General features: G+C 37.8%; 1 protein-coding gene across 3 annotated transcripts in view; it reads left to right on the forward strand.

Moving 5' to 3' along the window:
* The window catches only part of LOC137405615 (fibronectin type-III domain-containing protein 3a-like), a 57,286-nt gene that overhangs the window by 25,030 nt on the left and 16,834 nt on the right, over positions 1 to 15,422 (forward strand). For all 3 annotated transcript variants that reach the window (XM_068091934.1, XM_068091936.1, XM_068091935.1), the window contains 5 exons: positions 4,582 to 4,722; positions 6,697 to 6,833; positions 9,189 to 9,403; positions 9,540 to 9,678; positions 14,053 to 14,234. In XM_068091934.1, coding sequence (XP_067948035.1) covers positions 4,582 to 4,722; positions 6,697 to 6,833; positions 9,189 to 9,403; positions 9,540 to 9,678; positions 14,053 to 14,234 — 814 coding nt within the window. The remainder of the gene's footprint in view (positions 1 to 4,581; positions 4,723 to 6,696; positions 6,834 to 9,188; positions 9,404 to 9,539; positions 9,679 to 14,052; positions 14,235 to 15,422) is intronic.

Raw genomic sequence — 15,422 nt, forward strand, 5'->3', positions numbered from 1 at the left:
AATATAGTTTTCTATTCCGTGACACCGACATACTACATCCATCATCGTATGTTTCAGTTTTAGTAACTTTCCGTTACTACAACCTTCAATTCACCATCCTGACTCCTCAGTACTATTTGATTACCAACTTTTAACACGCGTCTGCTCAGCTTATTCAACAATTCCTAATTTCTGTCTTTTCATTTTCTTAGCATGTAATGAAAAACATCATTTTGTCGACGATTACAATGCCAATAAAATAGTTATACATACATAAAGATTTGTAATACTTTCGGGCATGTGACTATTCTGTTTTGTAGTCAATTGATACAACAGACTCGCTAGGTTCAGCTGCCACTGTAATACATGACCGTGAATATGTTGTGCTATATCATGTGATACATAAGTTGCCATAGCAATCTGTTACATTATATGGTTTTTGCTTTGACTGTTCAGGATGGAGGCGTAGGTCTAGGAAGAGTGGGCAAGCTCAGACTGGGTTATCTACCTATAGATTTTTGTACTGCTTTTACACGGTATCCTTGAGCATTCCACTTTCATTCCTTGTAAGGAAGAGATGCCAGCATTTTATGGCGTACAAGGTGATTTAATTAACTTGTGGTTTTCAAGGTATTTGATAACGCTGTGGGAAGTGGGAGAGTGAAGCATTTGAAAAGTTGCTAGCTGACTACCGTTCCTTGGCTTTGCCTCCGTCCGTGTAATGATCTGAACTAGCAAGTTGTAAGCTTGATTCATCATATCAGTCAAACGATTGCTCTCAGGAATGCTAAACCCAAGCAAGACCTCGGTTCAAACCTTGTTAGTATTAGATCAATCTGACAATCTAATGAGATCAAACCAGTTAGGAACTATTGTCTATCCTTAATAGGAAATACTATAGGTTTTCCTTCATTTTTTTATTTTACTATTATTACAGAATTATTTTCATTAATTCTTTTGTTTCTGGTTTCCCTGGTCAATTGTTAGCCAACATTTGACCTATGCACAACGTTAGAATAAAGGCCTGGCTACACGTACCGACGAAACGCATCGCCAACGCGTAATGTAGATGTTGCTATTGCTACTACACACATTGACACTACCAAACCATACAATTAAATAGTCCAATGAGAGTTAGCGTCTGTCGTTTGAAAATCATGGCGCCCATGCTGGCAGTACGCTATTGAAGCATCGTCAGGATATTTGTACTGTAGCATGTGTAAAACAACGATTATATCGTAGTACTAGCCTTTTTACAACTAGTTCTATTTCTATATCTTGCTGCAGGAAAAAAAACTACAAGTTTACGATTGAAACAAAACTACTAAAAGATGATAACATAAATTATAATATAGAAAAAATGTTTTAAAAGCTTTATTGAACAAAAAATTATTTTAAATGGTTCATAAACAGTTTCAATTTTTACTACGGTATAGCGTTTATATGTACATTACAAGAGAGAATATCTTCATCTACATATAAATAGTTGCTTGTTTGAGGTCGTGTTGTCATCGTTTGAGCCAATCTTCCCGCAACGAGCAAGTGTTCGCAAAAAAAAAGTTGCATCCAGAGCGTAATTATAAACTATTTTAGCCAATCACGGGTACGTCGGTTCTGTCTTTAGCGACCTAAATCAACTGGTTCGTTTCGAAACAACGTATTGACAATATATTGCCGAAGCGTCGCCACCGCATTGGCTGTACTGACGATGATTTTGTTGGTGTGTGTAGCCCGTAGATATAGTAAACCCTACTATATACTAGGGTTTACTATATCTATGGTGTAGCCAGGCCTTAACCATTTGTTTGTATGGCTATATTGCTGACCTTGACATATGTATGAAAATGTAACAAAAATCTATATTTGTGACGGAAATTGGTTGATTCTTGCGTCCCTTTATCTATTTGCATCTCAGAAGATGAACATGGAGCTCGTCAATGCACCTCTTTTTTGCAACACGTTGTTTCTAAGGGGCAATAAACCTAATAATTGTTATGTCATCTCTCAGAATAGATATAAACTGTATAATAATAACAATACAATAAACTAAAGTCTTTTGCACAAAGTTGCATTTACGCTTATTCACATAAAAAAAGTGCTCTTCGGTGATGCAGGTTGTGTGTCGAGTAGTTCTAGCAGCCAAAGTGTATAATAACTATACCTCAGGTTCTCAAACTTCGGAGGAAATGCAACAGTTGTCAGCAGAAGTTGTTCTAGGTGGTTCTTATCTGATTGTCCTTATGGTTTGACCCACCTGAGAGCTATCGAGAGTTTGGGAACAGAGTCAATAAATTTACCATCAGCAAAACTAATGGCGTTCTCCTATACAGCTACCCAATAATAAAAAGGCATGCTGCTGCGTTACAGAAAGTTTGTAAAATGATACAGGCCTTCGTCTGGTAGCAATTATGTATTAAAAAAATGCATCTATCCTCACTTCCCACGTTTCCTATCCATTCCATGAATGAATGCTCTCTTGAGGAATTTTTTAGTGATAACATCGCTTGCATGGGGCAACATAAATCACTTGGCGACTCCGGTGTTCCTTGATGCTATGCTTTGACTGGATGTTATGGTTTTGATAAGCTGTGCAATGGCAGTAGCCCCATTTGTTGCGTATAATACTGAACTATGTTTGGGCTACTGATAAGACAGCGAATGTGTATGTGTGGTTATCCTTGACCCGCTCGCTCGTTGACGTGTAGTAGTGAAAGGAAAGGTCTTTTCGTAGGTGCTCCTAGTCGCCTCTGTGTTCTCATCAATCACTTCTGGTAGCCTGATCAGGAATCTGACCAACACTGATATCGTTCTTTGACGGGTGTATGTAAGAGCTACATGTATGTATAAGCTACAAGTCAGGCAGCAGAGTTGGTACTAATAGATTTAGTTTAGCTATTCTTAGGAACAACAAGGATGGCTTCACCTTAGCTTTACATGTAACTTGGCAAAGAATGCCATATACCCATACTTCAGGGCAGATCTGACAAGGGTGTACATCATTGAAATAGTTCTCTAGCCATAAGGTCACGTCCTCACTTTGAAGTACCCCCTGTCATGTTTGTTTGTTTGTTCGCTTTATTGAACCTACAAATATTTACTCTGCTCTCTCAGTCTCTGGTCTGTGGTAGGTCGTAAAACTTATCATATTTGTCACCATTAGCGCTAAAGCTTCCTTCAAATTGGTATCTTAAGTGAGTTATGGAGCCTTGAACAGATGGCTTAGATTTTTTCAGTTGGCTAGCCAAAGACGGTATCAAATTATACAGCTGAGCTCCTTTGCATTTTTTTGACAGCAAAATTCAAATCAGACAACTTTCATAGTGAAATTCTGTTTGCCTAGAGCATTCATTTTGGATGAAATGAGCGCCTAAACATGGATCCCTCTAGGACCGAACCCCAATTTTGGGGAGCCCACAGCACTGGTAAAATCTTATGTGGGATAACCCTTGTGAATGGTAGGAATTGTCCATACAATTATTAATAAAACCATTCACACCTGAAGGTCAGAGGTCAGTTTACATTTTATACTGATTTCTGTGCTACTACCAGGTATCTTTACAGAAATCTTTATGGGAAACCATAAAGCAGGGATGCACTAACCTAGGGGGGCACTGTATATACACATATATATAGATAAACCTCTTTATTGAGACTTTTCAATTTATTTATTTATATCAAAACAAAGTCTCTCCAACTTTTAGACCTCAACTGTGAAATAAATCGTTAAACAAATGTGAGCAATTGAAGCTTATTGTATTTACTAGTACCCTGTGTGTAGCTAGTACCTGTCCAGGGTGTTGTGACAGGTTGTCAGGTGTGTAGATAAAGCACAGAGGATAACTATCTGTAAAATTATTCCACATTGCTGGAAGGCAGTCGATTGGAGCCGGCGTTAAAGCATTAATCTACCACGCTAAATGGGGCGAGTTCAAATCTCGCATGATTAAACTTTTTTCCAACTTCTAACCATGGCTTCGAACAAACGAATGGACAGACACCGGTCTTATGTAGTAAAGATTGTGTTGTGTAAAAGAAATGGCTGCCTAATGTAAATCATTAAATCGTCTCCTTTCCTAGTTCCATTGAACATTAATATGTTCTTTTAACACAGAAATTTTTGTTGGACTTTGGATGGGCTACCTACTCCTTGATCACTACATCTTCATTACCAATGTAGTTATCGAAATAGCGTATAACTTACATGTAGGTAGACTGGATGCTAGCAAAGCTGTTGTGTTGCTGCCTTTTGTAATCGTATTTATATTTTACTATATTCCCACCATTAAGGCCTTGTTCAGCCTGGTTGCTGTTTGCTCATAAGATACATATGATGCAGAAAAAAATGCTTGACAAAACCAAGCATTTCCTTTTGCATCAATGTTTTGTTCCTGTAAATGGCAACCAGTATGAACCAGGCTTCAAGGTTACCTATCATTAAATAAGCTGGAATGCTGCATTTAGTAACAAGTTTTAGTAACAAAAATATATGTTTCATGCACATATACAAAACTAGGTCAATATACAAAACTAGGTCAATATACAAAACTAGGTCAATAAGGTACATTTTTAGTGCTAAGAAAGTCGAATCATTGTGTATTATAGCTGGACTTAGCGAGGATAGAACTCATGCTAGGCCTGCCCAGAGCCGACGAGACAAGAATGGGCACTCGCAGCACCGTCCCAAAAATCCAGACTTATTAATGCAGAGCTGCTATAACCACAGTGTACCTCCTCGTTTGAAAAGTGAGTTGCTATATCAACTCTATACCAGACCCTATTATCCCTACCAGACTCTGTTATCCCTACCAGACTCTGTTATCCCTACCAGACTCTGTTATCCCTACCAGACTCTGTTATCTCTACCAGACTCTGTTATCCCTACCAGACTCTGTTATTCCTACCAGACTCTGTTATCCCCACCAGACCCTGTTATCTCCACCAGACCCTGTTATCTCTACCAGAGCCTGTTATTCCTACCAGACCCTGTTATCCCTACCAAACTCTGTTATCTCTACCAGACTCTGTTATCCTACCAGACTATGTTATCCTACCAGACTCTGTTATCCTACCAGACCTTGTTATCCTACCAGACCTTGTTATCCCTACCAGACTCTGTTATCCCTACTAGACTATCACATGGCTATCACATGACTATTGCTAGATTGTTGTAGATTATGCCAGTTAACTCTTAATATATGTTGTTACCATTTTGAAAAAAATTTTTACTATTCCTTTCTCAGTACCTGTTATTACCTGATGTTCTCTCTCAGTACCTGTTATTACCTGATGTTCTGTTATTACCTGATGTTCTGTTATTACCTGATGTTTTGTTATTACCTGATGTTCTGTTATTACCTGATGTTCTGTTATTACCTGATGTTCTGTTATTACCTGATGTTCGGTTATTACCTGATGTTCTGTTATTACCTGGTGTTCTGTTATTACCTGATGTTCTGTTATTACCTGATGTTCTGTTATTACCTGATGTTCTGTTATTACCTGATGTTCTGTTATTACCTGATGTTCTGACAAACCAGAAATATTTTGAACATGTTTGAACATGGCTTATGTGAAAATGCTACATTTAACAACTATCATTTAATCACTTCAACTTTTTTTTGACAAAATTTCAAATCAGTTGGGCGTACAACTATCAATTTACTAGCAAGATTGTCGCTATGATAATTCACATACGAGTCCTGTTATACGACTCATATACTGTTACAGTAGATAATTCATATATGAGTCCTGTTATACGACTCATATACTGTTACAGTAGATAATTCATATACGAGTCCTGTTATACGACTCATATACTGTTACAGTAGATAACTCATATATGAGTCTTGTTATACGACTCATATACCCAACTCATATACCCGACTGTTATAGGACTCATATACCCGACTGTTATAGGACTCATATACCTGACTGTTATAGGACTCATATACCCGACTGTTACAGTAGATAGAGAATATTACATCTACATTGCTGTATTCATAGAGCTTCACTTGATTGCTTTTATACACACAAGGATCCTATCCTATGTACATGTATGAAAAGGGTCTGCTATTGTGATATAAACACAGAAATTTAACACAGATCTTTGTATGTTTTACAATCAAGTATTCTGATGGACTTTACATAGATGTGTCACACAACTTTACATAGATGTGTCACCGTAGTATCTTTTTTGTTCTTATTCGAATTTATAAAGATTATTTCATTAACATTCTAAAGGAAATAATCATTCACCTGATTGTAACATTCTTCAACTTCATTGGCAATATAATCACTGGACCATGAAGTGGGTGTCGTATGTACATCTTAACCGATCTGTTACACGCTTGATCAATTCCATCAGGTTGTTTTTTGCTGCTTATTTTGTGAGCCGACAACCTAATCTTCCTCTTTATGTCGTATATATGTATTGCTTCCACGAGAATTTGCATAATCCTTTTGCTGCTAGAATGATCAAAGGAGATCAATTCCAAATCTGCAATTGAAGCTGGCGGATGCCAATTAATAAAAATAATTCATCTGTGTTCCATCTGATTAGATTGTGGATCTGAAATAAGCAAATCGATAAATCTATTTAAGATAAGTTGCGATTCGTAAGAATACGATTATAACTTAAGAGCTGAAAAAGTAAACGGATCACCCGTTAGAATGAAGTGCAGTGAAAGGGAATGTTACAATGTTAGATTATTGTTACAGTGAATGGCGGGTCACCTCGGGGCAGTGACAGACCCCTTGACCTCAGCAGCTGTTCAAGCAGTACAGACAGCCATGACACTACGGAGGATGAGAAAAGACAACTTGTCGAAAGACTTTCAGCGATCTCGCCTCCGCAGGTATATAGCTTCCCTTCAGTTAGTACCCTTCACGGTGGTTATGACCTCAGATTTGAGAGCCAGTTATCACAGCATTGTTTGCACTGTTCTCCACTTCTTCGTTATCGTAATCTACCTTGTTATCATTTCTTCTACCTTGTTATCATTGTTTCTATCATAAAAAAACTGTTGAGTTACTGCTGTCATATGCGTAACAACATGTGTAACAACATTTTATATTTTCAAATGTGTCGTTTCGATTTTAAATGTTCCGTTACACTTCTATTTTCGGTTCTTTACGTTTGTACCAGTATCGAGAGGTACCAGTATCGAGAGGTACCAGTATCGAGAGGTACCAGTATCGAGAGGTACCAGCATCAAGAGGTACCGGTATCGAGAGGTACCGGTATCGAGAGGTACCGGTATCGAGAGGTACCGGTATCGAGAGGTACCGGTATCGAGAGGTATCGGTATCGAGAGGTACCGGTATCGAGAGGTACCGGTATCGAGAGGTACCGGTATCGAGAGGTACCGGTACCGAGAGGTACCAGTTTCGCTTAGTCAAAGTTTAGATGAATAGTTTCTGCTGCAACAGTAACTTTTTTATACACGCACTTTTATGTACTCATTTTTATTATTCATTCAAAGTATTCATGATTTTTATTTTGTTTTTCTCTTCGTATTAATTGTATAAGTATCAAATCATTTTATTTATTGTAGCAAAACAGGCTTTATCTAGCCATTACTTGCTGAATATTTCACATTTAAACACCTTTGCAGTTGATTTATTTGTTCGCTACAGTTATTTGAACTACACAAATTACTTTTTTATGGTATGAAGTTTAATAGTTAGAATGGTAAATATTGCATGTGTTAAATAAAAATATATTTTCTGTGCAAAGACTTTTATTACCCGGGCAACGCCATGCATTCAGTTAGTATCTACATGTACATCATTCTGGAACTACTTAAAGCAGTTTAGACAGCGTGGCGAAATTTGTCTGCTAACGAAAGTTTACATTCATCGCTTTGAATGAAAAGATTTGTCAGCTCCCTCCTGAAAGTTGCTGCAAATGACTACCATTCATTGATTTGGCTATTTATAATCTCTATTTGCTTGTAAATAGTTTAATTGAGTCTCTCGAGCTATGGTCATATTTAGACACCAATGAGCAGGCGACTTCAAGTTTCTTACTAGTTCACGTATTAACTGTATAGTAGCTGCAATAAACGTGTTTAAATAATTGTTCTGATATTAACGATAGCCAAACCAGCATGAGCAAATATTAAAATGGTGGCATTGAATCGATTGCAAAAATGTTGTTTTTTTGCATCACTTGTGATCTTTTGCATTAATATTCATTCCATTGTGCTCTAAATATGCATGTATCTGGTTGGGAATGGAATACAGGTAGTCCTCGACTGACGAAATTGATAGATTTTTGAGACTCGGTGTAACTCAAAATCAGTGTAAGTTGTATTAAACTTACTTTTTGTACTATTAGAAATTGTACTATTAGAAGAACCTGCCTAATGCTTTGACGTGATAAGGAAGAGCCCAAAATTACAAATATTAAACAGGTAAAAGAGTGGGAACTGCCAGGCACAACCAAAATGGTGTCTCACTGAAACTGAGTGACCCACTGATGTCGTCTTCCTCTACAAGCGCAACAAAGCGTGTTCATCTCCTGTACTCTGAATACTAATTCACAATTGTTTGCGAAGCTAATACAAAACCACCTTAAATATAAAGTTAGACATTTTCATGGGGAGCATTCGCAACCCAGAAACTGCAAAAATCGAAATCGTCAGAACCCGAGGACTTCTTTTACTGATATACTGTTCAACTGGCTCCATAACAAAGGCACCACACAGCGTGTTAAAAGCTCAGGGCCTTCATTGGAAGCACTAAAGGTTTTACAAATATAAAACCTGCTACATCTCGTAAAAAAAAATACAAATCTGTTGGAAACTCGAGCGAAGGCACTTTCTGATTTTTGACAGTCTCAGATGGTATCGTTGGAATGCGGTCGTTTTTGGCAGTCTCAGATGGTATCGTTGTAATGCGGTTGTTTCTGGCAGTCTCAGATGGTATCGTTGTAATGCGGTTGTTTCTGGCAGTCTCAGATGGTATTGTTGTAATGCGGTTGTTTCTGGCAGTCTCAGATGGTATCGTTGGAATGCGGTCGTTTCTGGCAGTCTCAGATGGTATTGTTGTAATGCGGTTGTTTCTGGCAGTCTCAGATGGTATCGTTGGAATGCGGTCGTTTCTGGCAGTCTCAGATGGTATCGTTGGAATGCGGTCGTTTAAGTAGCACAAGTAGTGTACATCTGATAATTGTTCGGTCGGGACAATAGACTGGTTGCAATTGACAGGTAGGGCAAGTGCTCAGTCGTGTGGCTGCTGTGCAAATTATCACTCCTGACATCCCAGACAACCTGATTCCTCTCGAACAGCCAATCAACACCTGCCTTCAGTTCCAGCTCCAGTATGCGGATCGGAAGGATAGTCAATACACTACTGTCTATGAAGGCGACGCTACCACCATCACAGTGAAAGACCTCAAACCGGCCACGGAATATTATGTCAGGTTTGTTCAGTTGAGCTACTTGTCTGCGGTTTAGTTCCCACTATTTTCCTTGAGCTAGTTATTATCTATCCTGTAGTATTTCAGAGTTCCTACTGCTCATTGTATCCTTGGTTTTAATGTACAAGAATATTTGCAGGCTTTGTGCAATAATCGGTGACAGTACAGGAAATTATACCGATCCAGTTAGGTTTGAGACCCCTCCTGCTCCTCCCGAGGCTCCTCTGCCTCCAAAGCTAGGATCCAAAGCTAGGACGTTTGTCAACCTCAAATGGAATGTAAGTTGTTTGCACCTGTGACTGTAGCAGTTTTTGCTGATGATGTTCCTTTGAGTATAAAGCTGTATTTCTTACGCGTTAAAGCATCTTTCATTCTATAAACATAGTTGTGTTGAATTGGAAGGGGTCTTGCCTAGCTCTGATAACCCACTCAAACACTCTCCCCATTATGTACCTGTACACATTTGTCTAGTTCCAGATTAGTTTAAGTAGGTATTATTTATTATCATATACTTCTTTGGAGTCCATGGCTATGCTCGGTTTGTGAGTGCGCAGATAAATACATTGTGATAAACTAATTTTATTAATGGAAAACTTATTGTAGTCCATTTAACATGAATGGTAATCAAAACAATGCTAGTGGTTATCAAGACAATACTAGTGGTATTCAATACAATACTAGTGGTAATCAATACAATACTAGTGGTAATCAATACAATACTAGTGGTAATCGATACAATACTAGTGGTAATCGATACAATACTAGTGGTAATCAATGCAATACTAGTGGTAATCAATGCAATACTAGAGGTAATCAATACAATACTAGTGGTAATCAATGCAATACTAGAGGTAATCAATACATTACTAGTGGTAATCAATGCAATACTAGAGGTAATCAATACAATAGGAGTGGTAATCAATACACTAGGAGTGGTAATCAATGCAATACTAGAGGTAGTTCCAAGATTGCCTTTTCATCAATCAATCAGTTTGAAATTAGAGATGCACGAATCTAAATTCACTAGCCGATTCAGATACCGGTTCGATATACCGATTCTGATTCAAAAATAATCCGATTCAGATCTTTTGTGTTGAATAGATAATTGTCCATTTTTTATAGAAAATATAAATATTAATGTATTTGTTTGTATTTATTTATTTACAGAAAAAAGAGATACATATATATATATATATTCACATACCGACATACCGTGCACGTAGTAACAAAACAGTCTATGTTTCTTGTAATTTGTAATTAATTGCAATTTTAATTGTAATTTGTAATAATTTGTAATTAATAATAGTAATTACAGTTAGTGGTGTGTATATATATATATATATATATATATATTCACATACTGACATACTGCGCATGTAGTAACAAAACAGTCCATGTTCCTTGTAATTAATAATATTTGACTTCTAAACTGAGATAAGACTACGCAGGTGCTGCTGGCATTGTTCTTGTTTTTGTTGTTGTCAACAAAAACAACATCATCGTTAGCAGCGCCTGTGAAAGAACAGCGTTTTTTAATTTATAGTAAGACCTGCAATAGTTTACTCACAAGAACTAGATCATCAAATGATATGTAGGACCATAATTATTTAGAAAATTTCAAATGTTAATGTGTGAATAACTATAATAAAAGAAAGAAACAAATTTCATTCACAATACAACAAAACCAAACGAGAACAACCCAACAAACAATGTATCGTCAAGAGAAAGATAGATAACTTCATGCATCGTCTGCTCAAATTACTTTCGCAATGCTAGTAAATAGAAGTATTACGCTGCATTCTTGTTTCCCTTCTTTATTATCTAGTTCTTGGTTGGCTGCAATAAATCCCACCGCCGTAATTGGGGAATGCCACACTTTTGATCACGTCTTGACTAAAGCAAAAAGGTTTCTCAGCTGTGTTGATGTTGGTCAGGCTATAGACATGAAATAAATAGCATGGCAGGCTGGAATTCATTAAGTAAGGGTGAGGAGCTTGCAGCTGATGATCTTGATTAGTGTAGCAGGCTAAAATACTGTTTTCTGCTAAATACTTGATCTGTAAAAAGTGGCTGAAGTTTCAGATTTTTTAAGAAAATATTGGTCGATACCGATTCAGATACTTAACACCCATATCGGCACCGATACCAAAATCGGGGCAACTTCAGTTGAAATATCATAATTGGTTTAAGTATGAGGTTCAATGAGGTGAAGGGGAAGTCCACTTATGACAATCAGAAGTCTTATCTCAATGGCTAGCCTCAAATAGAACCTTAGGACTTTGAAATGTCTAGTAGTCATAACTCTAATGATTCTGAACATTCAGTAGAGATCCTCTTACTGCACAATTGTTTTTGCTTATCCTTTATCAAGACCAAGGTGCTATGTCATAAGCTTAAAGCGCGCACTTCAACATCCTCAAAAATAATGAAGGTCTCATCTCTTTGAAAACCAGGTCTCATCTTTTTGGTAACCAGGTCTCCTCGCTTTGGTAACCAGGTCACATCTCTTTGGTAACCAGGTCACATCTCTTTAGTAACCAAGTCTCATCTCTTTGGTAACCAAGTCTCATCTCTTTGGTAACCAAGTCTCATCTCTTTGGTAACCAGGTCTCATCTCTTTGGTAACCAGGTCTCATCTCTTTGGTAACCAGGTCTCATCTCTTTGGTAACCAAGTCTCATCTCTTTGGTAACCAGGTCTCATCTCTTTGGTAACCAAGTCTCCTCGCTTTGGTAACCAGGTCTCATCTCTTTGGTAACCAAGTCTCATCTCTTTGGTAACCAGGTCTCATCTCTTTGGTAACCAGGTCTCATCTCTTTGGTAACCAGGTCTCATCTCTTTGGTAACCAAGTCTCATCTCTTTGGTAACCAGGTCTCATCTCTTTGGTAACCAAGTCTCATCTCTTTGGTAACCAGGTCTCATCTCTTTGGTAACCAGTCCTCATCTGTTTGGTAATCAGGTCTCATCTCTTTGGTAACCAGGTCTCATCTCTTTGGTAACCAGGTCTCATCTCTTTGGTAACCAAGTCTCATCTCTTTGAAGACCAGTCCTGAATGATACATAGTTAGTTCACCCTTAACCAGCCTGTAAGCTGGCATTCATGACTCGAGATCAACAACTAGTAATCAGTATTGTTACTAGTTGTAACAAAGCAGAGTTTTTGGGGTGATACGTTATATCTAGATTCAATAGAAGCAGTGCTCAATGCAGTAGCAAGCTTTACTGTGTATGTGATCCTTTCAACTTGTGCAAGCTTTTAGGTACGGCCCATTTTTTCGTTGGTTTCGACCGAATTCACGAAATGAACGAAAAACACGGAATTTTTTGGCCGAAATTCACAGAATTGTCAGAGCTGTGCTAGCACACCAAAATCGTCGACGAAATGCTTTTAATTGGCTAAACAAATTATTAGTGAGCGCGATTTTAGCAATTTTTGCTATTAGGATAGTCCAAGACACGTACTACGACACACAGTAAAAGTACCTGTGCAATTCAACATAGTACATACAATACAACTGCTTAGATTGCGCTATTGTTGGTTCTTTATCATTCGGACGCCATGGCTACGAATTGTTTCTTTTTTTAATAAATTTTTTTTATTAGCATCAAAAGTTTCGTTATAGAAAGAGTTGCCATCTTTAGCGCAATCAAGTCAGTTGCATCGCATTTACTATGGCGAATTGGGTTAGTATTTTTCTTGCGCGTCGCGTTATGTGCTTCGGACTATATAAATAGCAAAAGTTGCTACAATCGTGCTCACTAATAGTTTGTTTAACCAATTAAAAACGTTTCGTCGACTTTTCAGTCGACGTCGATTTCAATGTGCATGCACAGCTCTGACAACTCTGTGAATTTTGGCTGAATAAGTCTGTGTTTTTCGTTCATTTCGTGGTTTCGATCAAAAAAAAACGGCGAAAAAATCAGCATGTGTGGCCATACCTTTTCAGCTCGTCTTTAGCCGTCGCGAGTACAATAACAATGTATATGGTTTTATGTTTCTTGCAACACCAACCCTGTACATCACTTCCTACGGTATAGTGTTGCTCCCACTGCGTGACATGTAGCTCTTTGAGCTCTAATGTAAAAACAATTGGAAAACTTTGTGAAGGCTGATATGCTGAGATTGCATTGCTTGTTTAAATGTCAGAGGGAATGCCAGCCTGTATTGATCTTGACAATGCAATGGATGGACAGCCCAATTTTTGGGACAGCTGCTGGCTAAAAATTCCTGTAAGCCCAAGTAAACTCATATAGGAATGAATGAATGGATAGTTGGGAAGATTTGTCGTATGTATTATCGTTAGTTTTCTTTTTCTTTGATGACTTCATAGCTGAGTATTTTTTGTCAAAAATGCTAAATATAAGCACAGTTTTGTATGAGTGAATAGCTTACATATCGCTCAAGCAAAGAGCTTAAAATCATGTGGTAGCGTCTTAACTTGTTTATATACATGAAATTATATTCGCCCATTTCAATAATTTGTGTCACCCAGCTACCGAACAACGCAAACATTTCTATCTCTTATAACCACAACAAAATAACTTTTGCTTAGGTACATGGCATCTAGAAGAACAATAAAACTGGATAGTGCTTTTACCATAGAACCTCATCTTTTAATGCCGGAGTGCTTAGTGTTTCTTTCTATCTGTAGGCAGTCACTGACAACGGTAGCAAAGTACTCAACTACATAGTGGAGTACTATGAAGGCCAGCCACCTGCCAAGGAATATACCGAGTGCTACCGCGGGCTCAAAAAGGAGTTCAAGGTCACCAAGCTTCAGCCATCACAGCGTTATACCTTCAGGCTTGCAGCTGTCAACAGCTTCGGCCAAAGGTATTTGTTAGCAGCAAGCCTCAAGGGCGAATCTGCATTTGATTTGTGAAATCGTTTTGCTAAGTACTGTATATTCCTGCATATAAGCCATTTTTAAAGCAATTTTTTACCAAACTGAGGGGTCCAGCTTATACACGCATAACTCTGGTTGAAAGCAAACGAAATGACATTGTCCTATCGTAATTTGAACATTTACAACTCGAACCTTTATTAACTCAACTTTATTAACAAAAGTAAAACAACAATAACAATTACTACTACCATTAATTCTTTCGTTACCAATCCTATTCTTTTACGGGCGCAATCAAGTATCTGGTAAAACTAAATATTTGACATTGGTGCATATAAGTTGTCATATGATTTCCCCAAATTAATTAGCATAAAATTTTACATCATCTGATGCCATGAAAAGGCCACAAATGAGTTGCAGAATGAGTTGGGACACTCTTTTCGTCTACTTCACATGATCATGGTTGACAAGTTGAGCGTGTTTTGAGTCAGGCGAATTGCCACTATTACTATAGCTTATGACATTATTATTACCGCTAAAAATAAATGCTTACTGCCACTACTACTATTGCCCAATAGATACTCATCAAAAGTCGATTGATTTACAGTTTGTGAAACCTACGTAGCTGTAATGCATCTGATCATCGGCTTAGAAGAAATAGCTATAAAAATGTGTTTTTGCAAAGCGAAAATAAGGTCAGCGTGAGATGCAAATATGTTTTCCATTGGCTCAAGGCAAACAGATGTTTGTTTCCTTTCGATTAGGTAGAGATGCGATACGCTATTTATACAACTACTCACCGATCAGAAACATTTTGTGCAAAGCTTGCAAAAGCCGCTCCATTTCTACAATATTTTGCTTTGATCGGTACATACAGCGTGTTACGATTACAAGTTCGGCTTATATGCGAATTCTTATACCGTAAATTCCGTGATTTCATGGCTGTTTTTCTAGTCAGCTCATAGGTGAGAGAGGCTTATATACGGGAATATACAGTACCTCTGATCTGAACATAGGTCACTGGATTCTATGAGAATCTAATGACTAGCTTCTGTTATGGAAGTCATTAGGTAAGTTGTCTGCCCCATGAAAGTTTGTGGAAATTGTCTGAATTTGAGGTTTGGGAAGTTTGAGGTTGCAAGGAGCCATCAGTCATTCATAGCGTTTACCACAATAAT

Source organism: Watersipora subatra, chromosome 10 (assembly GCF_963576615.1).
Source record: "Watersipora subatra chromosome 10, tzWatSuba1.1, whole genome shotgun sequence".
In the NCBI taxonomy this organism is placed as follows: domain Eukaryota; kingdom Metazoa; phylum Bryozoa; class Gymnolaemata; order Cheilostomatida; family Watersiporidae; genus Watersipora; species Watersipora subatra.